Below are 26,091 nucleotides of genomic sequence, written 5' to 3' on the forward strand. Positions count from 1 at the left end.
CTATGATACTACTCAATACTATACATGTTCCTACAATAGCTTCGACGATGCGTCCTCGGCTGCTCGGCAATCCCGGCAGGTTGGATACTAGTACGACCTCTGTAAATGATAGAGGGAATCTGAGATACGATGAAAAGATACACCTCCTGGTCCGGTCTGCAACGCGAATCCACAATGCTCCGCAAAGAGAACCCATTCGAGTAGGTATGTACATCATGATGTATGTATCTGCAACTAACTCGCCAACTGCATAACACCCATACGGACCGATTACCAGCCAGTGCTCGTCAAGTTGCACTTACACGTGGATTAACTACTTGCTAAGAATACTACCTACCATACATTGTAGTATTGCACGACATATGGGGCGAAACTTGTGCTCCAGTCCAGATCCAAGTCTCCGCTTGGCCAAGACGCGGAATGCAGATGTCATCGTTTGAAACGTTGCAAGCTGCTTGTCGATCCCTCTCTCTCGCTCAACCATGATCTGATCCTCAGAGTCTGCTTTCCGCTGTGGCGATCACTCTTGGCTGGCGGGTAAACAAAACTAAGTCCCGGCAGCAGGCACGGAAATAGCAGCGACCAAAGGCTGGGAGCGAACAACGAGGCAAGAAAAAAATCAGGACCTTTGATGTTTGGTAGATGTTACCTTGGCCTGGCTGAAGCCAGCCAGGTGTTCGCGGTCCTTCCGACTCGCTTGTTTTCCCCTGAACAAGAAAAGGGGAGGGTTGGGAGACCAGGACTCGGGAAGGCAGGTCTACCTGCCGCACCTGGGTTCAGACGGTAGGAAAGCGTGGTAGAATTTTCAAAACTTGGTCCTGGGGAATCTGCCATATACATACCTTGAAACTGTCCTTGATTGTAGTCCCAGTTCATATACATGTAGCATCTGTAGTAGTGATTGGCATTCGTCTGGCGTCACTTCTCTCAAGATCATCTACATTCTACGCCGTGCCTGGTCTCCCAACAGACACGCAATTCCGTGATCTACGTCCTGCAATTCAGATCCAATTCTAATTACCTGGATCACAATTCCCAGTGCTCTGGCACAGTACAGTCTGCAGGGTCTTGTCTCGCAAAAATCAATCTACCTGATCAACAACATGCATTGCATCGAAACAACCAGATTCCCGCGGTTCGGCCGTGCGCCGACAGACGGTGTCACTCCCCGTCGACAGCTCGCTTCGGTCCGGGTGACGGTTGAAGAGCCCGAACTGGCAGATAGACTTTTGTCTTTGTCCAAGTCAGACGCCAACGGACTCGACACCATTCTCCAGGCTGCATGGGCACTGCTTCTGCGCTGCTACACGGGCCAAGACCATGTGTCCTTTGGCATTCAGCGTGTTGACACTGTCGACAATGCCGATGTTGTTGTTGCACAGTTTCTGTTGAACGAATCGTTGGCTATCTCCGAGATCTCCGGGGCGGCGACGATCCACGCCAAGACGGGGACAGCCGCTGTCACAAGTGACGGGGATGCTTCGGCCCCGGTCGCCAACACGGCGATCGTGTTGTGGGGCTTCACACCAAGATCAACGTCAAGCCTTGACACAATCTCTAATTTTAACGTCCAGATTCCAGCGCTGGTATGTCTTCAAGGGAAATTCAACCCGCAACACAGCACTTTGGAAGTAAAATCGTCAGGCACTAACGGGACAACAGCAGCAGCAGCAACAGATTCGCCTTCTCGCCAAACGCGGCCACGAAGGCACCAGCTTGGGCCTGTTTGTGGAATGGAACACCAACATCGTCGGCGTGCCCGCGGGCCAGGGCAAATTGGTCGCCAGCACGCTTGCAAAGGCCATTTTGACGCTTCTTGCGAGCCCCCCTGAAACGAAGCTCGGAGAGTTGGATTTGACGAGCCGAGCGAACCGTGAGCAGGTGTGCGCGTGGAATGACGCCGTCGCAATTGACACTGTCGACCGCTGCGTCCACCATGTGATTGCCGACCGCGTCGATGACCACCCAGAACTCGAGGCGGTATGCGCTTGGGACGGGTCCCTCACGTATCGAGAACTCGACGCGCTCGCTACCAGTCTGGTTACCAGGCTCGTGCAGCTTGGTGTTGGGCCCGAAGTGATGGTTCCTATATGTTTCAACAAGTCGGTGGGTCGCGACCTTCTCTCATTATTCCAATTGAACTTCGCAGGATACTGATTGATTGCAACCAGAAATGGACCGTGGTGTCCATGCTCGCCGTGTTGAAGGCCGGCGGCGCGTTTGTCCCCCTAGACCCGTCTCACCCAGTCGAGAGACTCCGTGATCTCTGTCAATCGGTCAACGCTCATCTCGTTCTGTGTTCACGTCACCTGACGACTGTCGTTGACGGCGTGGTTGACGCAGTCCTGCCCGTCGACGATGAGACGTTGGCCGAGCAAGTCGATCTATCGGTGAGTCCTCCCACATCCGTGTCGAGCACTAATCCAGCATATGTAATCTTCACATCCGGATCTACCGGCAAGCCTAAGGTAAGGCGACTCAGTTACTTCTCCTGCACGACATTGGGACTCTGCTAACTCCCCGTCCTTCGTAGGGAACCGTCATCGAACACCGGGCTTTTTGCTCCAGTGCGCGAGCACACGGCCCTGCATTGCGCATCGACGGCAGCTGCCGAGTATTGCAATTTGCCGCGCACACATTTGACGCCAGCCTTGTCGAGATCCTTACACCTCTCATGTTTGGGGGTTGTGTCTGCATCCCTGACGAGACGGAGCGCCTCAATGACCTTGCCGGGGCCATCAATCGCTTGGGCGTCAACCATGCCGTGCTGACACCGTCGTTTGTCGGCTTTCTGTCGCCGAGCGCTGTCCCGGGCCTGCGCAGGCTCGTGCTTGCCGGCGAGGCCATGGCGCCCTCCCACGTGGCGACGTGGTCGCACATCAACCTCGTGAACGGCTACGGACCCGCCGAGAGCTCCGTCGCCGCCGTGGTCAATTCGCATGTTGGGCCCGACACTGAAGCAACTGATATTGGAATGCCCTGCGGTGTACGCTGCTGGCTTGTCGACCCCGCTGACCACAACCGACTGGTCCCTGTCGGCTGCGTGGGCGAGCTGCTCCTTGAAGGTCCGAGTCTGGCGAGAGGGTACCTCAACGATCCTGCCAAGACGGAAGAAAGCTTTATATTTGACCCAGCCTGGGCAGACGCCACTGGTGCTGCTGGCCGCCGTCGATTCTACAAGACGGGAGACCTCGCACGCTACAACTTTGGCACCGGCTCGTTGAGTTACGTTGGACGCAAAGACACGCAGATCAAGCTGCATGGCCAACGCATCGAGCTGGGCGAGATTGAGCATCATCTTGCTGTCGATGCGAGCGTGAAGCATGCCATGATCCTCCTACCTAAGCTGGGACCCCTGGAGAAACGGCTGGTTGCCGTACTCTCGCTCGACGAGTTGACTGAGCCAATGCAGCCTGCTGCTACTGCTGGTTCCAACGGCCTGAGGTTGTGCGACAATATCTCCGTCACCGAACCCTTCCTGCAGGAAATCCGTGCGCGGCTCACGGCACGCCTCCCAGCGTACATGGTTCCATCGGTATGGCTGTGCGTTGACGCCATCCCCATGCTCCCTTCGCGAAAGATGGACCGCAAATCTGTGACGACATGGGTGGAGAGCGTCATCAGCCAAGAAGAGTGTCAGCGCATCCTGATGGGACACAATTCCGGTGATGCGAAGACATCTGTCAAGGACAATGAGGAAATCCAGCCTCTGACCGAAACAGAAGCTACGCTGCGTGATATTTGGAGCCTGGTGCTCAACCTTCCCGCGGTACAGATTAGCCTTGATGACCGCAGCTTCCTTAGTCTGGGCGGCGATTCCATCTCCGCCATGGCTTGCGCCAGCCGGGCCAAGAAGGCGCAGCTTGGATTGACAGTGCAGGAAGTTCTTAGAGCCAAGTCCCTCCGGCAGCTTGCGGCAGGTGCTAAGAAGCTTAAGGCGAGCAATGAGGGAAGGAGCGCCGGAGAAGAGGAGACAGAGCTGCTCAATGTGCCCTTTGCACTTTCCCCAATTCAACAACTCCACTTCCAAGTCCGTGGCGAAGCGGAAGGTGACGAGCACTTTAATCAGAGCTTCTGTCTGCGTCTGGGCCGTCATGTAGACGCGACGCTTATCCGAGATGCAATCGAGACCATCGTGAAGCGCCACGCAATGTTGAGAGCACGGTTCGAACGCAGCCCGGAAGATGGGCAATGGCGACAGTTCATCACGCCCGACGTAGGCCGGTCCTACCGCTTCCGAGCTCATTCAGTGCGTTCTGCCCATCTGGTTGATGCCGGCATAGCCGACGCCCAGGGCTGTTTGAGCGTCCGTCGAGGTCCCATTTTCGCGGCAGAACTGTTTGCAGTCGAGGACAGCGGCCAGGAGATCGTGTTCATGACGGCACACCATCTAGTCATTGACCTTGTCTCATGGAGGGTAATTCTCGAGGAGATGGAAGAGCTACTGGAGAAGCAGCACCTCGCTCCGCATCCGTCGCTATCATTCCGCTCATGGACAGTCCTCCAAAAGGAGCACTGCATCAACGCACCCGTCGACCATTCTCCCCCTTTTCCTCCGACACAATTCGAATACTGGGGGATGCAAGCCCAACCCAACCTCTACGGCGATGTAATCTGCCATGGCTTTTCCCTTGACCCCACCACAACCAACACCCTCCTCTCATCTGCATGCCAGAACTCCTTCCGTACGGAGCCTGTCGACCTGTTGCTTGCGGCTTTGCTGCAATCCTTCGCCACCACCTTCTCCGACCGCTCCCCACCAGCCATCTTCAACGAAGGCCACGGCCGCGAGCCGCCTTCTCCAGAAACAACCGACATTTCGCGCACCGTTGGATGGTTCACAACCCTCTTCCCCATCACGGCTTCCTTTGGAACCTCAACTCCAGAATTCACCGACACGCTCATCCAGACAAAAGACCTCCGTCGCCGCGCACCAGGCAACGGCCGCCAGTTCTTTGCCTCCCAATTTTACCATCCCTCTTCCAACTCCAATCACCGCCGAGCGGACATGAGACGCATGGAAGTAACCTTTAACTTCCTAGGCCGGTACCAGCAACTCGAACGGCCCGGCGCGCTGTTCGCCCCTGCCGCGCTCCTCGCGGGCGAAGCGCACTCTGGTAATGGTACAGCCGATTTCGGGCGAGCCGCGCCGCGCTTTGCGCTGGTCGAGATCTCGGCGGTTGTCGTGAAAGACGTGCTGCGCTTTGCGTTTGCGTGGAACAGGCACATGCTAAGGCAGGACGAGTTGAGGCGCTGGGTGGACTTGTGCTCTGCAGTTTTGAGAGATGCGGCGCGGATCCTGCCAGGTGTGAAACCTAGGTTTACGGCCGGGGATTTAACTCTGTTGCCTGGATTGAAGGGGGAGGAGTTGGTTAAATTCGAGAGGGAAAAGCTGAAGCCTTTGACTGGGGACAGTGCGTGGGAGAAGGTGGAGGATGTGTACCCGGCTTCGCCGATCCAAGAGGGGTTGTTGATGAGCCGGACTAAGGATGGGAGTTTCTATGCCGTGCGGAGGGTGTTTAAGGTCGCGCTTCGCGGTGACGGTGGAGAAGTCGATGTGCGGCGCCTGGTGCAGGCATGGGAAGGTGTCGTGATGCACCACGCGCTGTTGAGGACGGTCTTTGTGGACGCTATCAGCGAGGCAAGGGCCGGCAGCCATGACCAGCTGGTGTTGAAACGCGTGGATATGGAATCGCTCATCGCGGTCTACGAGTGCCGCGGCGGCGAAGACGACATGCGCAAAATGGTCGACAGAATGGAGTCGATGCAGTATAGCGCAGACAAGCCCCAGCATCGTCTGTCCATTTTTCACAGCATCAGAGCTCGCAGTGTGTGCTGTGTGCTCGAGATGAGCCACGCCATCATGGACGGCGCGTCGATGGACATCCTCCTGCGCGACCTTGCACGGAGCTACGCTGGGTCCATTGGCAACACACCTAAGCCACTCTTTAGCCCCTTTATGGCAAGCCTGCAGCAGCGCAATGCAGAGGCTGACATTGGTTTCTGGACGTCATATCTCACTGGCATTGAACCATGCCATTTTCCGGTCCTGAACGATGGCATCAACCTGCCAGAATCAACCAGAGAGTTGCGATCTCTCCGTGTCTCGGTGCCTAATCTTGCAGCGCTGCAGTCTTTCTGTGATGCCAAGGGCTTCACTCTGCCCAATGCTTTCCACGCTGCGTGGGGTCTCACCCTGGCCTGCTACACCGCAAGTGACGATGTGTGCTTCGGCTATCTGGTATCGGGGCGCGATGCCGCGCTCGTTGAGGGCTCTGAGGATGCCATCGGCCCCTTCATCAACATGGTCACCCAGAGGGTCAAACTTCGGGGCGAGAAGGATGATGAAAATGCCTTATCCTTACTCCGTGTCCTCGAAGCCACGCAGAGAGACCAGCTAGACAGCATGCCGCACGCGCAGGCGTCACTAGCAGAGGTGCAACATGCGCTCAAGATGCCCGGCGGCATGGCGCTGTTCAACACATGCATCTCCTATCGCCGCCGGCTGCTGTCTCAGCAGTCTGCAACTACCGAAGCTCTCGAGTGCACCGACCTGGAAGCCATTCACGACCCAACAGAGTACCCAATTTCGCTCAATATCGAGACTAGCGACGACGGAGAAGACGGAGCCACCACTGCCGCCATCGACATCGACTACTGGACCGACGCCGTCTGCGCCGGCCAGGCCGAGCACGTCGCAGCGACTTTTGTCCATGCGCTGACCAACATCGCTGAACACGCCGAAATCCCGCTCTCGCAGCTCGATATTGTCCACGAGAGCAGCAAATCCGCCATCTGGGCCTGGAATGCCAGCCTTCCCCCGACTACCGCGGATTGCATCCACCATATGATCGCGAAGCAGGTTTCCCTCCGCGCGCAGTCGCAAGCGGTCCGGGGGTGGGACGCCGACTTCTCGTACGCCGAACTGGACCGGCTGTCCAGCTCTTTGGCCGCCCACCTGGTGAGCCTTGGCGTGGCGCCCGAGGTGTTTGTGCCCGTGTGCTTTGACAAGTCGGCGTGGACGGTCGTGTCCATGCTCGCTGTTCTCAAGGCTGGTGGAGGAGTGGTGCCCCTCAACGCGACACACCCCGCTGACGCTCTCGAGGGTAAAGTCGTTGATGCGGGTGCGCACGTTGTTGTGGCGTCAGAGACGCGCGCGGCGATCTTTGAGGCCATGGTGCCGTACGTCGTTGCGGTCGGGCCGCGGCTGATGGCCCAGCTTCAACCTGAACCCGAGCAGGACAGCGCAACGGTCTCCCCGTCAGACCCGGCTTTCGTCATGTTCACGTCCGGTAGCACCGGCAAGCCCAAGGGGGTGGTCCTTTGCCACCAGGCGCTTGTGTCGAGCGCGCTGGCGCACGGCGCGGCGCTCGGCCTCGGCCCACACACCCGGTTCTTGCAGTTTGCGGCGCACACTTTCGACAACAGCCTCGAGGAGATGTTCACGACCCTGATCCACGGCGGGTGCGTGTGCGTGCCCTCGGAAGCGGACCGGCTGGGCGACTTGCCGGGTGCCATCGACCGGCTCGACGCAAACTTTATGGACCTGACCCCGACCGTGGCGGCACTGCTGAGGCCGAACGACGTGCCCAAAATCCGCGGTCTTGCAGTGGGCGGCGAAGCGCTGACCCAGGAGGTGCTCGACATCTGGGGCGGTGCCATCCCCCTGCACAATCAGTACGGCCCGAGCGAGTGCTCCATCAACGCTACCCACCGGCTGCATTCGGATGCGCGTGGTGATGTTGCCAATATTGGGACTAGTGTTGGCAGCGTGTCATGGGTCGTTGACCCCCGTGACCATGACCGGCTTGTCCCCGTCGGGTGCGTGGGCGAGTTGCTAATCGAAGGGCCCATCCTCGCCCGCGGCTATCTAGGCAGACCTGCTGAGACTGCCAAGGCGTTTATCGAGATGCCGAAGTGGGCGGTGCTCGACCCGCGGCATGACGAGCGAGGAGCCAGAAGAATGTACAAGACAGGCGATCTAGTCCGATACAATTCGGATGGCTCGCTCGTCTACTTGTGCCGCAAGGATACCCAGGTCAAGTTGCACGGCCAACGGATTGAACTCGGCGAGATCGAGCATCACGTCAAGGCCTTTCTCCCGGAAGGAGCTCAGTCCTCTGTCGAACTGGTCACCCTCGGACACTCGCAACAGAAGATGCTGGCTGTCTTTTTCTGTCTTTCGGCGAATCCGGCGACCACAAAAGTCGAGATTCTTCCCATGTCTGCCGACTTCCAGGATCTCGCACACTCCATTGCTGGAGCGTTATCCGTCAAGTTGGCCGCGTACATGGTTCCCAACGTGTTCTTCCCCGTTTCGCAGATGCCGCTTACATCGTCGGGCAAGCTCGACCGACGGCGTCTTCGTACCGCAGCTCAAGCCTTGTCGAACGACGGCGTATTAGCATATCGCCTGGGAGCAAGGACTGCCAACGGCCGTCTGCCTAAGACAGCCATGGAGAAGGAGCTGCAAGCGCTATGGGCCTCCGTGCTCAAAGTCGAACCTGCCTCTATCGGCGCCGAGGATAGCTTCTTCCGCCACGGCGGAGACTCGGTGGGAGCAATGCGCCTCGTGGCAGCAGCTCGACAGAGGGGTATCGTTCTTGCTGTGGCGACCATATTCCAGACGCCCAAGCTCGCTGACATGGCTGCTACTATTACTGCCACATCCAGTGAACGACCTTCTGGACAGGGAGCCAATGTACAGCCCATACCGGGACCGGCGGAGCCATTCTCCCTGGTTAAGCTCGACAAGACGGTGACTGTGCAGAGAGTGCGGGACCATGTGGCCCACATTTGCCGCGTCGGCGTCGAGTCTGTCGAGGACATATACCCATGCACGCCCTTGCAGGCTGGGATGGTTGCCGCCTCCCAGAGACAGCCCGGCGCCTACGTGGCCGTGAACTCATACCGGCTACCCTACCGCACTGACATCGATCTGTTCAAGAAAGCCTGGCAAGATGTTGTGGACTCTGAAGCCATCTTGCGCACGCGGGTTGTGTTCATCGAGGGCATGGGCTTCCTCCAAGTCGTGGTACGCGGAGCAATTGACTGGCTGACCGCCCCAAGCCACAATGATCTGCCCAAGACATACAGCCATCTGCCGATGCAAGACGGTGGCGAACTTTCTCGCTATGCCCTCATCCAAGCACCGCACGAGGGCCAGCAGACGACCTTTGTCTGGGCGGCACATCACGCTCTTTACGACGGATGGAGTCTGCCCACTCTACTTTCTCGAGTCGAGGCGCGGTATAGCCGTCCGCAAGCACCAATCCCCCCTGTACCCCATTACTCCCGTTTTGTGGAGTATCTGTGCAACACAGACCTCTCGGCCTCTGACGCGTTCTGGCGTAGCAAACTCTCCGGCCCGGCACCCCGACACTTCCCTTCCCTTCCGCACCCCGGCTACCGTGTACAAGCCGCTAGCCAATTACACCGGTGCGTGCGCTTCGCTAAACCCAAGGGGTCCGACCTGACGACAGCCTCATTTCTGCGGGCGGGCTGGGCGCTGGTGCTGGCCATCTACGCCTCCTCGGACGACGTCGTGTTCGGGGAGGTTCTCAGTGGGCGGGACGTGCCCGTCGCAGGGGTAGAAGACCTAATCGGCCCTACGCTTGCCTCTGTGCCCCGGCGCATTCGCATCGACCGGAATGGGACTGTTCAAAGAGTGTTGACTGATGTGCAAGCGCAGCTCAATGATGTTATTCCGCACCAGTTTGCCGGACTGCAGCGTATCAAATCCCTGGGTCCGGAGGCGGCTGTCGCGTGCGAGTTTCAGAATCTGCTGGCGATAGATATGACTGAGGATATGCCCCAGGAGGGTCTTTGGGAAGAATTGGCGAGTGGTGGCAACAAGCAGGGCGCGGATTTCTTCAACTACCCGCTCAACGTCACGTGCGCGCTCAAAGGCGAAGGTGAAATCGATGTGTGCGCTTACTTCGACCACGCCGTGGTGCCGCAGTGGCAAGTTGTCCGGATGCTAGCACAATTTGAGACGGTCCTGCAACGCGTGTCTGATGTCCGGAGGCAGAATGACAAGGTTGGCGATGTTGACCTGTTGAGCCAAGACGACAAGGCCCTGGTCCGCGAGCTGAACAGGGTCCCTGGGCCTGTGGTGGAGCGACGCGTCCAGGATGTGATCGCCGATCAGATGGCGTCCCGGGGCGCCAGCGAGGAAGCTGTGGTTGGATGGGACGCGACTTTATCCAATGCCGAGCTGGATACCCTCTCGACGGCCCTTGCTTGCGAGCTGGCTTGCAACGGCATGAACCGTGGCAAACTCGTTCCGTTTTGCTTTGAGAAGTCGGCATTTGCCGTGGTTGCTATGTTGGCTGTCCTCAAGGCCGGCGCGGCGTTTGTACCACTGGACCCTGCCCATCCTGTCTCGCGGCTGAAGGAGATTGTGGGTGACTGCGAGGCCAGTGTCATTGTGTGTTCGCCCAGATATTCAGGCCTTTGCTCTGAACTGGTGGACGTCGTTTTGCCGGTTGATGGGAACTCTTTACGGACGATTGTGGACGCTCAGAGGTCTTCCACTGACGTTACCGAGGCAACAGGTTTGTTTATACCCCTGAACCCCTGAACATCGCAGCGACTCGGAGCATAAATGCACTTGCTAACAGTGACGCTCTGGATAGAAATCTGCTCACCCACGGACCCCGCCTATGTAATCTTTACATCGGGAACAACGGGGAGACCGAAAGGAACTATTAGTAAGAAACGTTGTCTCCTTGATGCATGGTTGTTTCTGACATCTTACCTGCAGTTTCCCATCTCGCAATCTGCTCAGGAGCTGCCGCTCACGGCCCGCCCATGCTCATGAATCCCCCTTTCCGTTGCCTTCAGTTCGCGTCCTACACTTTTGACGCGTCACTGTTCGAAATTCTAACAACCCTCATGAGGGGCGGCACCGTTTGTGTCCCGTGTGAGGAAGATCGCACCAACGGCAACCTTGCCGCTGCCATGGAGCGGATGCGTGTAGACCTGAGCCTCTTGACACCATCAGTTGCCCAGACGCTGCAGCCCGCCGACGTGCCGCATCTCAAAACACTTATCCTCGGAGGCGAGGCAATGGCCCAGGGCCATCTCGATACTTGGGCCGACAAGGTGAACCTGGTCAACGCCTACGGTCCAAGCGAGTGCGCCATCGTGGCTACCGTCAACTCCAACATGAAACGGTCCTCCAACCCGGTGAACCTCGGCCGCGGCATCGGCCGCTGCTGGATCGTGGACCCCAACAACCACGACCGTCTCGCACCTGTCGGGTCCGCTGGAGAGTTGTTGATTGAGGGTCCGACAATGTCAAGCGGCTATCTGCGCAACGAAGCGAAGACGCGCGAGGTCTTCATTGAGAATCCCCAGTGGGCACTGGATGAAGCTTTGCGATATCCAGACATGCCCCAAACCGCACCCCGCCGCATGTACAAGACCGGCGACTTGGTTCGCATATGCGACGACATTTCGGGGGAAATGGTCTATCTAGGTCGCAAGGATTCTTCACAGGCCAAACTCAATGGTCAGCGGCTAGAACTCGACGAGGTTGCCCACCATCTCGGGGCTGACGATGCCATCCGCCATGCCCTTGTTTTGTTCCCGAAGAGCGGCCCGTGTGCCAAACGCCTTGTCGCGGTTCTCGCACTTCAGGGATTCTCTGCTTCCATTAATACCGGCGCTGAATTCGAACTGGTCACCTCCAAAGCAGTGTCTCTTCTCGTCGACCAGGTCGAGGAGAGGCTGAGATCGAAAGTGCCAGCTTACATGGTTCCATCGACCTGGATTGTGCTCTCGCGCATTCCGTTGCTGCCATCTGGAAAGCTTGATCGAAGGGGTGTCGCCGATTTCGTCGACAAGATGAGTGAAGACATGTTTGACAAGGTTACGGGCAACGACGCGGAGCGTGAAACGGAAGAATCCGCTTTAACACAGAATATCTCGCTCGATGCAACGCTAAGGACCATCTGGAGCGAGGTGCTTAACATATCCCCCGAGAGAATCGGCCGACATGTGTCATTCCTACACCTCGGAGGCGACAGCATCACGGCCATGCAGGTTATGGCGCGTTGCCGGACGCAGGGCATCAAAGTCGCCGTGCAAGACATTATTAACAGCAAATCAGTCCATGACTTAGCACTTAGAGCCGGAGTCCCGATGCAACAGCAGCCCGCAGCCTTCCCGGGCGAGGACCATTACGAGTTTGACCTCACACCCATCCAGCAACTATACTTCCAGCTTCTGGGTGAGAATGGCCGAGTTGCCGGGCCAGACCCAGACACGATGCGGTTTAACCAGAGCGTCCTTCTTCGACTTAACGGGGAAAAGATTGATCCGCAAGAGATTGGCCGTGCCGTGCACACACTTGTTCAGACGCATTCCATGCTGCGGTCACGGTTCCGGCGTGATGGCACGGGCAGCTGGCGGCAGCGCATCACGTCAGACATCAGCGGGTCATACCGCTTCAAAGCGCATGCCGTGGGGAATCTGAAACGCGTCGAGAAGCGCATCCAAACCTCCCAGAAGGCCCTCGATATCCAGAAGGGTCCTCTATTGGCCGCAGATTGCTTCACTGTCGGTGGGGATGCCAAGAAGGAATTGTTCATCTTCATCACCATTCACCACTTGGTGATCGATGTCGTATCCTGGGGCATTCTGCTCCAAGATCTGGAGGACTTCTTCTCCTCTGGCAGCATCAAGCCGGTAACGTCGCTGAGCTTTCAGATGTGGAGCCGGAAGCAAGCGGAGCACGCCCAGGCCGAGCAGAACGGGCCCCGGTTGCTTCCGCATCACGAGTTTTCGGATGTAGACCTCGAGTACTGGGGCATGGGAGACAAGTGCAATGCGTACGGAGACGTTGTCACTACTAACGTTGAGCTGGACAGCGAAACAACATCCATGTTGCTGGGTCCGGAGTGCCACAAGCCTCTGCAGACCGAACCGCTAGACGTGCTTCTAGCGGCCTTGCTTCTGTCGTATCGCAACGCCTCAGTTGGTCGCCGCGGCAATCCGACCATCTACAACGAGGGCCACGGACGCGAGGTGTGGGACGATGCAATGGATCTGTCAAGAACGGTAGGGTGGTTTACCACGCTGTACCCTGTCCACCTGCCGAATGAATCGTCTTCTGGTGAGTTGAGACTGAAACATGCCCCTCTTCTCATTCCATAGCAGAACTAATCTTCTTTCTGCATAGACAACGACATCATAAACGCCGTCCGATGGGTCAAAGACTACCGGAGACGCCTGGCTGGCAAGGGGCGTCCGTACTTTGCTTATTCGCTTCTTACCTCGCAGGGGCGCGACGAGTACGGGCATCAGTGGCCAGTCGAGGTTGCATTCAATTATCTGGGCCAGATGCAGCAGCTCAGCCGTACAGACACCTTTCTTTCCTCAATTGACGGCATTGGGCAGACTTTGAACTCGCCCTCCGACATTGGCAAGGATGCACCCCGCTTCGCACTCATTGATGTCTCTGCGCTCGTGGAGGATGGAAAGATGAAGCTCTCCTTCACGTACAACAGCCACATGAAGCATCAGGATTCGCTCGCCAAGTGGGCTCAGCAGTGCAAGTCGCTCCTCCGAGATGCCACGGACAGGCTTACACGGCTCGCGCCGTGGAAGACGTTGAGCGAGTTCCCCCTTTTATCACTGAGCTACTACGGCCTGGACAATCTCCGCCAGAATTTCGAAGATATCGGCCTACGCCTCGATCAGGTTGAGGACATTTACCCCTGCTCACCAACCCAGCGCGGCCTTTTGCTCAGCCAGATGCGGGAACCCGACAAGTACGCATATCGTGCAGTCTTCCAGATCATGTTGGCAGATGAAAAGAGAGTCGATCCGGACCGCCTGTGTAATGCCTGGCAGGGTGTCATCCGGCGGCACGCCACGTTGCGGACCGTCTTCGTCGACACGGTCGGAGACGAGGGCCTGATGGACCAGGTTGTTCTCCGCGAAGCCCTAGGCCGGACCATCATGCTGCAATCCAGTGACGAATCAGGAGCTCTCACCGCTCTGGGAAATCTCCAAGGGATTGACTACCGCGAGAAAAAACCGCCACATCGGCTCGCACTCTGCACCACTGCTGACGGCAGCGTCTTCTGCCAGCTCGAGATCAGCCACGCAATTTGCGACGGCTCGTCTCTGCCAATCCTCCTCGATGACTTGTCCAGATATTACCGTGGGACCACCAACGAGCCCCTTCCCGTGTACAAGGAGTACATGGCTTTCATACAGGCCCAGCCGCGCAATGAGAGCATCGCTTACTGGAAACGGTACCTTGACGGCGCCGAGCCATGTCTCTTTCCCGCTCTCATAGACGGAAAGGTAAATACTGAACGTTCGCTCGGATCGCAGACCATCCAATTGGACCACCTCACCGAGATGAACCAGTACTGCGCAAACGCGGGGATTACCTTGTCAACACTACTACAGTTTGCTTGGGCACTGGTCCTGCACACCTACACGGGTTCCGAAGACGTGCTCTTCGGGTATCTAGCCTCAGGCCGCGACGTACCCGTGCCGCACATCGAGCAGGCCGTGGGCGCCTTCATCAACATGCTGGTGTGCCGCCTGCACATCAGCGCAGACATCGAAGTTGAAGACGCCATTGACACAATGCAAAACAACTTTGCCGAAGCCATGGCCCACCAGACCTGCTCGCTCGCCGAGATGCAGCATGCACTCCAGCTTCCCGCTGCCGGCGCGCTCTTCAACACGGCATTTACATACCAGAAGCGCTCAGGGCCGGGTCAGAACCGGGATTCTATCTCATCCGCGCTGGAATATCGCGTCATAAACGCCGAGGATCCGAGCGAATATGCCGTGGCTGTCAATGTGGAAGCCACGGAAGGGTCTGTCGAGGTGCAGTTCGGGTACTGGCGCAATATTGTTTCGGATGAGCAGATGGAGAATGTTGCGTCGGCGTTTCAGCAGGCTGTGAGCGATCTCGTTGCCAACTGCGGACAGGACGATCGGACAGTCGGAGAGGTCGACCTCGTCGGATCGACGGGAATACAGCGGATTTTCGCGTGGAACGACTACGAGATCCCGCGGGTCGAGCAGTGCGTGCACGATGTAATTGCGCAGCATGCTTCACAGCTTCCGACGTCGCCCGCCGTGTGCGGGTGGGATGCCTCGTTCACCTACGCGGAGTTAGACGGAGTTGCGACGGCAGTAGCCCGCCGGCTTGTGGATGAATTCGGGGTTGGGCCGGAGGCGTTTGTCCCTCTGTGCTTTGAGAAGTCGGCGTGGACGGTGGTGGCCCAGCTCGCGGTGCTGAAAGCTGGCGGGGCCTTCGTCGGCCTCGACCCTGAGCACCCCGAGACCCGCCTGCGCGAGCTGATCGGAGATGTCGGTGCCAAGGTTGTGCTGTGCTCGGCAAAATACGAGCCAAAGCTTGTCAGAATCGCGCCGAAGACAGCCGTGGTTGACGCGAACACCGTAGCAGTTCTAAGAAGCGGAACGCTGGATGCTATGGAGATCACAGTTGCTACCCCCGTCAAGCCATCCAATGCGGCGTACATCATCTTCACTTCCGGCACAACCGGCAAACCCAAAGGCACCATCATCGAGCACGCCTCCTTCTGCACCGGGGCGCTGGCCCACGCAAAGGCCATGTTCATGCGCTCGGACTCGCGGGTCCTGCAATTCGCCTCATACACGTTTGACGCGAGCATAATGGAAACGCTCTCGTGTCTGCTGGTGGGAGGGTGCGTGTGCGTTCCCTCGGACGAGGACAGGATGAACGACCTCGCGGCGGTCATTCGATCCATGCGCGTCACCTGGACCCTCCTCACGCCCTCGGTGGCTAGCACCGTCAAGCCTGATAGCGTTCCGTGCCTCCGCACCCTGGTCACGGGCGGCGAGGCCATGGCTGCTGGCCATGTCGGGCGTTGGGGCACAAAGTGTGCCCTTGTCAACGCGTATGGCCCGACCGAGTGCTCAGTCGTAGCCACCACGAGCACAAAGGTCGACGAGGCGCACCGCGTGCGCAATGAGGATAGTTCCAACATTGGCACGGCTGTTGGGGGTCGGGTTTGGGTCGTCGATCCGAGCAATCCCGACCGTCTGGTGCCGCCTGGTGCTGTGGGCGAATTGGTAGTTGAGGGCCGATTGGTGGCCCGGGGGTATCTCAACAACCCCGAGCAGACGGTTAAGGCATTTATCCAGACACCACCGCAGTGGACAGGCCATCCGGCCTTCCCAGCTTCCATGTGGCGCCGCCATGAAAGGATGTACCGGACAGGCGACCTCGTACGGTACAACTCAGACGGGTCGGTGTCGTACGTCGCACGGAAAGACACGCAAATCAAGCTGAATGGCAGACGTATTGAGCTCGGCGAGATCGAGTTCCACTGCCTACAAGGCCTGCCCGAGGACGCGCAGGTCGCCGTCGAGGTGGTCGTGCCTCCCACGGCACGCAGCGCAGCCAAGGCCCTGGCTGTTTTCTTTAGCCTCCCAGCAACCTCCGCTACAGGCTTTTCCCTGTTGCCAATGGACGAGTCCCTGAATGAGGCTGCCCATACCCTGGAAAAACACGTCTCCGGGCAGCTGCCAGCGTACATGGTCCCGTCACTGTTTGTCCCCGTCTCGGCAATGCCCTGGACAAGCGCGGGCAAGCTTGACCGCAGGAGACTCCGCCAAGCGGTTGAGCAGGCCAGCAAGGACTATGTAGCTCAGTACAAGATTACTGGCGCGGCCAAGAAGGTTGTGAAGCGTCCCGCACCAGCAAGCCAGATGGAGACAAAGTTGAGAGGTCTGTGGGAGGCGATCCTTGGGCTTCCCGAGGGCTCCGTCGGGCCTGAGTCCAACTTCTTCCGCATCGGCGGCGACTCCCTCACGGCCATGCGGCTTGTTGGTGCTGCTCGAGCTCACAGGATTATGTTGTCTGTGCTTGATGTCTTTGAGCACCCTGTCCTGACTGAGATGGCGCAAGCGTGCGGTGGCATGGAAGCGGCTTCCGTTGCTCCAACAGAAAAAGAGCCCGAGTCAGGACCCTTCAGCCTCGTGAAAAGCCTCAAGCCTCAGCTTGATGCCCTCCTGCAAGAGGTCTCGGCGCAATGTCTGATCCCGCGACAAGACATCCAGGACATGTACCCTTGCAGCCCGCTGCAGGAAGGACTCGTGGCCCTGGCCAACAAGCAGGCGGGTGCCTATGTGGCCATCAGCACGCTCAAGCTCCCTAAAGACGCTGAGCTGACCCGCTTCAAGTCGGCCTGGCAGAGGGTCGTTGACGACACGGACATGCTGCGCACTCGAATTGTCCATACCTCCACGGCTGGGTTCTTGCAGGTTGTCGTCGCCCCCGGACCGATCGACTGGCATGCTGAACCAAGCCTCGAGGAGGCTACCATCAAGGGCAAAGCACTCGGGTCGCAGAACGGCGGGGTCCTGACTAGGTTCGCGTTTGTCCGCAGCGAACAGGGACCTACGTACTTTGTCTTGGCTATCCACCACGCACTGTATGATGGTTGGAGTTTGCCACGCATTGCCAGGCGAGTTCAGGACATCTATGAGGACGTTTCGAGCCTGGAGAAGATCCACGCCAGGACAAACGCGCCTTATGCCAACTTCATTCGCTACTTGGCCGGCCAAAACGTAAAAGCCTCGGAGAGGTTTTGGACGGATGCCCTGAGTGGGTCGTCGTCTGTGACACACTTCCCGGAGTCTTCAACGATTGCGAACCGCAATATGAAGCCAACGTTTGGAGTCGAGACCATCCGGGTGCAGGTCAATCGCAACACATTCACTGCCGATATCACTCTCCCGACCCTGGTCAGAGCGGCATGGGCCATCACCCTGGCAGCGTACACTGGCACGGACGATATCGTTTTTGGGGAGACTTTGGCGGGCCGCAACATCGACCTCGCAGGTGTCGAGGACATAGCCGGACCGACGTTCACCACCGTCCCAGTCCGGGTCCAGCCGTCCCGCCACTTGAGACTCCCTGAATTCCTCCGGGAAATGCACAAGCTGGCGAGCCGACTGGCGCCGCACCAGCACTTGGGGCTCCAGCACATCAGGCGGCTCAACCAGGACTGCGAGGCAGCCTGCAACTTTCAGAACATCTTGACCATCCAGGCTGCCTCCCCATCTCTTCGCCGGCAGAGGGATGATGATTGGGATTTCCAAGGCGGTTCTTCAATGGAGAGCTTTTTCACACACTCGCTTGTGCTGGAATGCAACGTTACCGACGCCACAATTGAGGCCACCTTCCACCATGACGAGAATGTCCTCTCAAGTTGGCATGCAAGACGGCTCGCTAAGCAGCTCGAGGCAATTTTGAGCCAGATGGTGGCCATGTCCAGGAACGCCAACACAACCCTGGCTGAGATCCATGTGCTCAGCAGCGAAGATCAAGCCCTGATCGCAGATTGGAACCGCTTCAACGGCGAGTTTGAGGTCGAGGTCAACGCATGCATTCACGACCTGTTTACCGACCAGGCCTCCCGTCACCCTGAGCGTGCGGCCATCAGCGCCTGGGATGCGGAGCTCACCTACGGCGAGGTGCGGGAGTATGCCTCCCGGTTGGCTGTCCAGCTCTCGCAGCTCAACGTCAGACCCGGGTCTTTGATCCCCGTCTGCCTCACGCGCTCGGCCTGGTCCCTCGTTACGCTACTGGGTGTCCTCATGGCAGGCGGCGCCTTCGTGCCCTTTGACCCGGCCCACCCGCTCGGTCGGCAAAAGGACATGCTGGCCTCGCTCAACCCGTCTTTGATCGTATGCAGCCCCGAGTACACTGCCCGCTTCGCCAGCATCACCAGCGTCCCCTGCTTCCCGGTGGACGGCAACACAATCCGCGGCCTCCCTTTATACCACCCCACCGTCTCCTTGGCAAAATCCACCCCGCAGAGCACCGCCTACGTTCTCTTCACCTCAGGCAGCACGGGAACCCCCAAAGGCGTAGTCGCCACCCATCTTGCCTTCTGCAGTTCCTCGCGTGGGTTCGCGGCCGCAACCAACCTGACACCATCCTCGCGGGCCTTCCATTTCGCCTCGCTAACCTTCGATGTGGCGCTCATGGAGACGTTGACCCCCCTTATGTTGGGCGCGTGCGTGTGCGTGCCGAGCGAGCACGAGCGCCTGCACGACCTAGGCGGCGCGATGGCACGCCTCAGCGCCACCTGGGCGTTTTTGACTCCGTCCGTAGCAAACCTGGTCGAACCTTATGCACCCGGTATCAAGCTCAAGACATTGGTGTGCGGCGGTGAAGCGATGCTAGCCGAAACGGTTGCCCGTTGGGCGGGCACTGGTGTTGAGCTGAGGAACGGCTATGGGCCGACCGAGGCCTGCGTGCTGGCCGTGGTCAACCCCGCGGTTGTCTCGCAGGCGGATCGTGCTGTGATTGGTCGCGCCACAAGTGCTGCGCGCGCGTGGATTGTGGAGCCAAGAGAGGACAAGAACTCTCCCTGGCTGGCGCCCGTGGGCGCGGTGGGGGAGCTGGTCATCAGCGGGCCTTTGCTGGCGGAAGGGTATTTGGGTGACAAAGAAAAGACTTCGAAGGTGTTTGTGGAGAGCCCCGCGTGGGGCAGGGGGTTAGTCGGCAGTCCCGGCCCCCGGAGGATATACCGCACGGGCGATCTTGTGCGGTACCGGCCTGACGGTGCAATCGAGTTCATCGGTCGCAAGGATGGCCAGGTGAAAGTCAATGGCCAGCGCATTGAGCTGGGCGAGATTGAGAGCTGCTTATCAGCCGACAGGCGTGTGCGGCTGGCGCTCGTGGTGCAGCCCAAGACCGGTCCGTGCCAGAAGCAGCTGGTTGGGATTGTCACCCTCAATGGTGAGAGTGCTGGCGACGTTGGAGGCAATAATAATTGCACCCCTGTTGACGGACCGGCTGAGCGCATGGCCCATGTCCGGGAGGACCTTGTGGAGGTCAGAGGTCAAGTAGCAGACAAGGTCCCGCATTACATGGTTCCTTCGGTGTGGATCGTGCTTGAAGGCATCCCCGTCGGTGTGTCGGGCAAGCTGGACAGGCAGAGAGTGGCGCGATGGGTCGAGAATATCGATGCCACAACCCTCGAGCGCATTGCCGACAGTCTTGGCCTTTCCGAGGAGGCCAGCCAGGACGTCCAGCTCATCCCGCAAGCGCAGACCCTGAGAGAGATTTGGGCAAAGGAGTTACACCTCCCGGTTGATCGTGTCAAGACCAACCAGCCATTCCTCACTCTCGGTAAGTTCACCTCACTCCTAGCTGATAATGATACGTGGTTGCTAACTGATGAATGCACAGGTGGCGACAGCATTCGGGCTATGGGAGTCGTCTCACGAGCTCGAAACGCCAAGCTTACTGTCTCTCTGCAGGATGTTCTCCGTTCAAAGTCCGTCGTGCATCTTGCCCAACTTGCCAAAGTGGCTTCTTCGTCGGCAACCGCCGAGGCACATCTGGGAGCAGAAACCGAAGAGCCATTCACGTTGTCGCCGATCCAGACCATGTACATGAAACTGGCCGTCAAGCACGACGGCGACGCGCGATTCAACCAGAGCTTCGCCCTCAAGGCTCCTCGGGCCGTTGGGGTTGACGCCATCCGGAACGCCGTCGATTCCATTGTGCAGCGTCATTCGATGCTTCGGGCGCGCTTTGTTAAGGGACTCGATGGCACCTGGCTGCAGCGGACGATCAAGGTACGTTCCATCTTCCCTCTAGACCCCATGATCCCCCTGGTCCAATTCCTGACCAGCCGGATTTAGATGAGACCGTCGGTCTACTCCTTCCTTGCGCACCGTCCAGCCTCTCCCGAAGAAATAACGATGGTTTCCAAAGCTGCTCAAACAAGCCTCGACATTGAACATGGCCCCGTCTTCAGAGTCGACGTGGTGGATCTCCCCGTCCAAGACCAGAAAGCAATCCACATGGTTGCGCACCACTTGGTTGTGGACATTGTTTCCTGGCGCATCATTGTCCAGGACCTAACCCAGATCTTGGAAACGGGCATCCTCCCTGTTGAACCCCCTCTGTTCTTCAGAGCCTGGTGCGCGTTGCAATCTGAACACAACAAATCTATTGACGCGAAGGCCCTCCTGCCCTTCGAGGAGACCCCTTCTGATTTGAGCTATTGGGGCGTGGACCAGCCTCTCACATACGGCACGACCGCAACCGAGTCTTTTACCCTAGATGAGAACATGACGAAACTAGCTCTGGGAGACTGCCACAGGGCTTTCCGGTCAGAGCCCCTTGACGTCTTCCTCGCGGCTCTCGCTCATGCGTTCGCCAAGACTTTCCCTGACAGAGCTACCCCGACGCTGCATACCGAAAGCCACGGCCGCGAAGCCCCAGACGGCTCCAGCATTGATCTGTCGGGCACCGTCGGGTGGTTCACGACCATCTGCCCGTTGCAAGTTCCCATCCATTCCAATGACGCCCTTGACGCAGTGAAACGAGCCAAGGATCTAAGGCGCAGCATCCCTGGGAATGGCAGGCCATACTTTGCACACAAGTGGCTGGGCCGGACCGCCGACGCCATACTGTCTCCGATGGAGGTGCTGTTCAATTACTTGGGCGGTGGAGTGAGTAGCAGCGACGCGGAAGGCCTCGACGTCCTCCGAGAAACGGCAGACGTGGGAACCGAGGCTACCAGGATGGCTCTCTTTGAGATTTCGGCTGTCGTCATTGACAACCAGCTGCACTTCAGCTTCATCTACGACCGCAATCTTAACAAAGTCAGCGACGCCCTCAAGTGGATTGCCAACTGCAAGGCGGTCCTCGAGGAAATAGTTCAGGGGTTGACGAGACACCCTGCCGAGCCTACCCTGAGCGACTACCCGCTCCTACCGCTGGACTATGAGAACCTTCGCACTCTGGTGAACGTGGCCCTCCCAAGACTGGGTATCCGCGATCCTTGTTCTTGCATCGAGGACATATACCCCTGCACGCCTGTGCAGGATGGTATCCTGATCAGTCAGCTGCGCGATCCGAACGCATACATCTTCCATGCTGTCTACAGCGTCGCGCACAAGGGCTCGCACACCGCATTGGACCCGGGCCGTCTTGCACGAGCTTGGCAGAAGGTGGTATCCCGCCATCCAGTGCTCAGGACCGTCTTTGTTGAGAGCTTCCATTCCGATGGCGTTTTTGCCCAGGCCGTCCTCAAGCAGCCAGATTGCGGAGCTGTCATCATCCGAAGCCGCGATGGAGAAGCAATGGCCAGGCTTAGCGAGAGTGCAAGCATGACTCGCGGTGACCAAGGTCAAGAGGAACGACCCCAACTCCCTCATCGACTCACAATTTGCGCGACGGACAGCGGGGGCCTGCTGATGAAGCTCGAAATTAATCACGCCGCCTTGGACGGTGGCTCGCTCCCAATCATATTGGATGAGCTTGCTGCAGCATATGCAGGAACATTAGACTCTTCCCCTGGGCCCCTCTACAGCAACTACATTCGGTATATCCGCAGCACTCCCACCACCAAAGCCGTAGAATACTGGGTCGACCACTTGAGAGGCCTGAAGCCATGCCACTTCCCCAAGCTGAACGCCGACACAGCGGTCACAAAAAGACTCGGATCGACACGGCTCCAGTTCGACCGCTACCACGAACTCCGGCGCCTCCCGGAGCGGACTCATGTCACACTCGCCAACATCATGAACGTCGCTTGGGCCTTGGTGCTGCGCAAGTATACCGGCGTTGACGATATCTGCTTTGGGTTCCTCACCGCCGGCCGCGATATTCCGGTCGACAATATTGACCGCATTGTTGGGACCCTCATCAACATGCTCTGCTGCCGCATCGGCATATCCAAATCGCAGACTCTCGCCGATATCTTCCGGGCCGCTCAGGGACACTACTTGCAAAGCATACCGTTCCAGCAATGCTCGCTTGCTCAGGTGCAACACGAACTCGGCATGGCTGGTAAGCCTCTCTACAACACATCCATCTCGACGCAAAACCATTCCGACAAGGAGGATGCGCAGTGCGAGAATACGATCTCGTTCACGTTGGAAGAGGGTCACGACCCTAGTGAGGTAAGTTCTTCCCCTTCATCCTAAAATGATGACAGCGTGCTGACTGGATTGCGATGAAGTACGCTATTACCGTCAACGTCGATGTCTCTGAGGGCTCAGAAGGCGTTGTGTTCCGCTATTGGTCCGACCATATCAACGATAATCAGGCCCAGGAGGTTGCGCAGGCCATGGCCCAGGTTCTGAATGCCTTCCTCGACCACCCGGCGCTGTCCGTCGAGGAGTTTGACCATTACATGGCCGCAAAATCTCACAGCGGACGTGCCCGCAAGCACTCAGACTCTCGGAGACATCATCGATTGTCTGGCGTAGCGTCTAGTGAAAGCTCCATCGACGCTATCACCTGGTGGTCTCCTCAGTCAGACACCCCCGAAACGCCAATGTCTCCTATCTCGAACATCGGCATGGAAGCCAGACAAAATAATCCCAAAAAGATGCTCCATGCGCTGTGGACCACCTTGCTAGGTCTCCCGTCGGACCATCCCATCGATGGACAAGACAGTTTCTTCGACCTCGGCGGGGATAGCATCATGGCCATGAAGCTAGTTGGCGAGGCCAGGGACCAGGGGCTCACTCTCAGCGTTGCCGACGTTTTCCGGTACCCTCGATTTGACGACATGGCAGCCTCAATTTATACCTCCACATACCCCCCTGATAGGGGCATCGTTGGACAAGCCGCTAAGCACATCCTCTATGAGCGATTCTCGCTGCTCGCCGCCTCAAACGTCGACGCGTTCCTTCAGACCAACATCGTTCCCCAAGTTGGCGTGTTCAGAGGCGGGCTTGCCGATGTGCTTCCTGCAACGGACTTCCAGTCCCTAGCAGTGACCGGTGCGCTTCTGAAGTCTCGCTGGATGCTCAACTACTTCTACCTTGACGGTGAAGGATTGCTGGATGTCGGGCAGTTGAGGCGCGCGTGCTTCCGGCTTGTGCAGTCCTTCGATATCCTGCGAACCGTGTTCGTGCCATCAGGCAGCCGGCTCCTCCAGGTTGTCCTCCGCACGCTGCGCCCTGTATTCAATGTCGTTGAGCTCGAGGATGAATCCATCGAAAGCTTCACGAAGGGATTGCAAACCAAAGGAGAACACGAAACTCCTTCTCTTGGCGAACCTTTCGTCGGGTTCACAGTAGTGCGAGACCGACATAGCAGCCGTCATAGGATACTAATACGCATCTCCCACGCACAGTACGACGGAGTGTGTCTACCCAAGATCCTCGACGCCCTTCAAGCCGCATATCGGGGCGCAGCGGTCCCCTGCCCGCCATCCTTTGCCAACTACCTGCGAGCCTCGGCGGGGACGCTGACCTCGGACCATTACCAGCACTGGAAGGCGCTGCTTGAAGGGTCTTCTATGACCGAAATCGTCAGCCGAGAGCATCCAGACCACCACAAGTGGGCTTCCGGCCCAGCTGTCTGGCTCAAAAAGGCTGTCCGACTGCCCCCGGTTGAGTCCGGAAACATTACTACCGCCACCATCGTCAAAGCGGCTTGGGCGTATGTGCTTGCTCAGCTATCGGCCAACCCAGACGTCGTATTTGGCCACACCATCAGCGGACGCAATGCAGCCGTCGAAGGCATCGAAAACATGGTTGGACCGTGCCTCAACCTGGTACCCGTGCGCGTTCAGTTCAGCGGCGGAACAGCCCGCCACATGCTGTACCAAGTGCAAGAACAGCAGGTGGCCAACATGCCGCATGAGGTGCTCGGGTTCCGCGAGATCATCCGGCGCTGCACCGACTGGCCAGCGTGGACCTACTTCACGTCGACTGTGCAGCACCAAAACATCGACCAGACCCACCGCGTCCGCCTCGGCGACACCGACTACGCCATCGGGTGGTGTGCGTCATCCACGCACGGCGATCTCGCCGACGTTGCCATTCTTTCCCAGCGCCAGGCAGACACAACGGACCCACATGCGTACGAAATCATGATGAGCTTCGCCGAGGGCGGTCCCGTGCCGCGCAAACTCGCCCAACAAGCACTTAACATGCTATGCGACGCGGCATCCCTCTTCGCGGCTAACCCCGACACCGCGCTGCCGTCCGCCCTCGAATTCAGCAGCCGAGCGAGGCAGATCCCGCTGCCAAGCACCGCCCCCTCTCCCTCAACCCCAATCTCAGCGCCGCAAATGAATATACTGCCCGCAGCCCACCAAGAAGCCGTCACCGCGCTGGTAGCTGACCACTGGCGCGAGGTGCTGAACCTGAACTCCACCACCAGCACCGGGTCTAGTACTATCGATTCAGAAACATCCTTCTTCTCCCTCGGCGGCGACCTGACCGACCTGGCCCGACTAGCCTACCTGCTTGGCAATGACAACGACAGCAGCACAGGCTCAACAACGACGACGCTGCCGTCACCAGCCTTGCGGCTCGAGGACCTCGCCGAGCACCACACATTGCGCGGACACGTGGCGGTGCTGGTCGCCGCCATGCCACGGCTGCCAAGGAGCATCAGGTTGGCTGCTGCTGCTGGTTATCGTGATGGTTCTCGTGAGGGTGTGAGACGTGAGGGTTCTGAGCATGGGGAACGAGTACGGAAGGGACGGAAAGGGACGATGGGGACGGAGACGGGGAGAAGCGATGGGAAGCAGAACAAGCTTGCAAAGGCTTTTCGGTTGGTGGGGAATCTGAAGAAGATTTCGAGGAAGAGGGTGGCTGTTGATGTGGACGGTGGTAATGCACCGGCGGCTGTCGGGGTGTAACTTTCAGGGGAGATGGGATCATGACATTGGATTGGTGTTGATTAGGGCGTCAAAAGCTTGATGGTTCTATTTCTTGCATATTTTCTTTTGTACATCTACAAGCTCTTGTCCTTCTTCCAGGACATCTGTTGTTCGTAATGTCGTTTCCGATGTCTTTGCCTGGTTTCTAGGCGTGTTTACATTTGGTTCAGCTAGGAGCTACTGTCAATGATGATACTTGAAATTGGTCACGCTTCGCTAGGGTTCACACGCGCACAGGTTTAACTGAAGTCAACTGCAGTGCTACAGATCTAGGCTTTACTAGGCTAGACAGAAAATCAGGCCTCCGTTTCCGGCGCTCACCCTTTTAATGACTTTCTAAGACATGAGAGACGTAACTGAAGCGATCAGCAGAAATAGCCGTCAAAGATATACATACCGAGCACCAAACGCC

General features: G+C 58.1%; 1 protein-coding gene across 1 annotated transcript; it reads left to right on the forward strand.

Moving 5' to 3' along the window:
• Window positions 1-1,103: 1,103 nt before the first annotated feature.
• Window positions 1,104-25,658, forward strand: N656DRAFT_758222 (uncharacterized protein; the record flags this gene model as incomplete). The annotated part of the gene is made up of 11 exons (XM_064813175.1): window positions 1,104-1,568; window positions 1,672-2,106; window positions 2,172-2,468; window positions 2,534-10,556; window positions 10,638-10,712; window positions 10,766-13,120; window positions 13,187-20,167; window positions 20,228-20,619; window positions 20,686-22,956; window positions 23,016-23,335; window positions 23,369-25,658. The coding sequence occupies 11 exons, from the start codon at window positions 1,104-1,106 to the stop codon at window positions 25,656-25,658; spliced, it is 23,904 nt and encodes a 7,967-aa protein (XP_064667733.1).
• Window positions 25,659-26,091: the final 433 nt, after the last annotated feature.

Source organism: Canariomyces notabilis, assembly GCF_033297395.1.
Source record: "Canariomyces notabilis strain CBS 508.74 unplaced genomic scaffold N656scaffold_21, whole genome shotgun sequence".
NCBI classification, from domain to species: domain Eukaryota; kingdom Fungi; phylum Ascomycota; class Sordariomycetes; order Sordariales; family Chaetomiaceae; genus Canariomyces; species Canariomyces notabilis.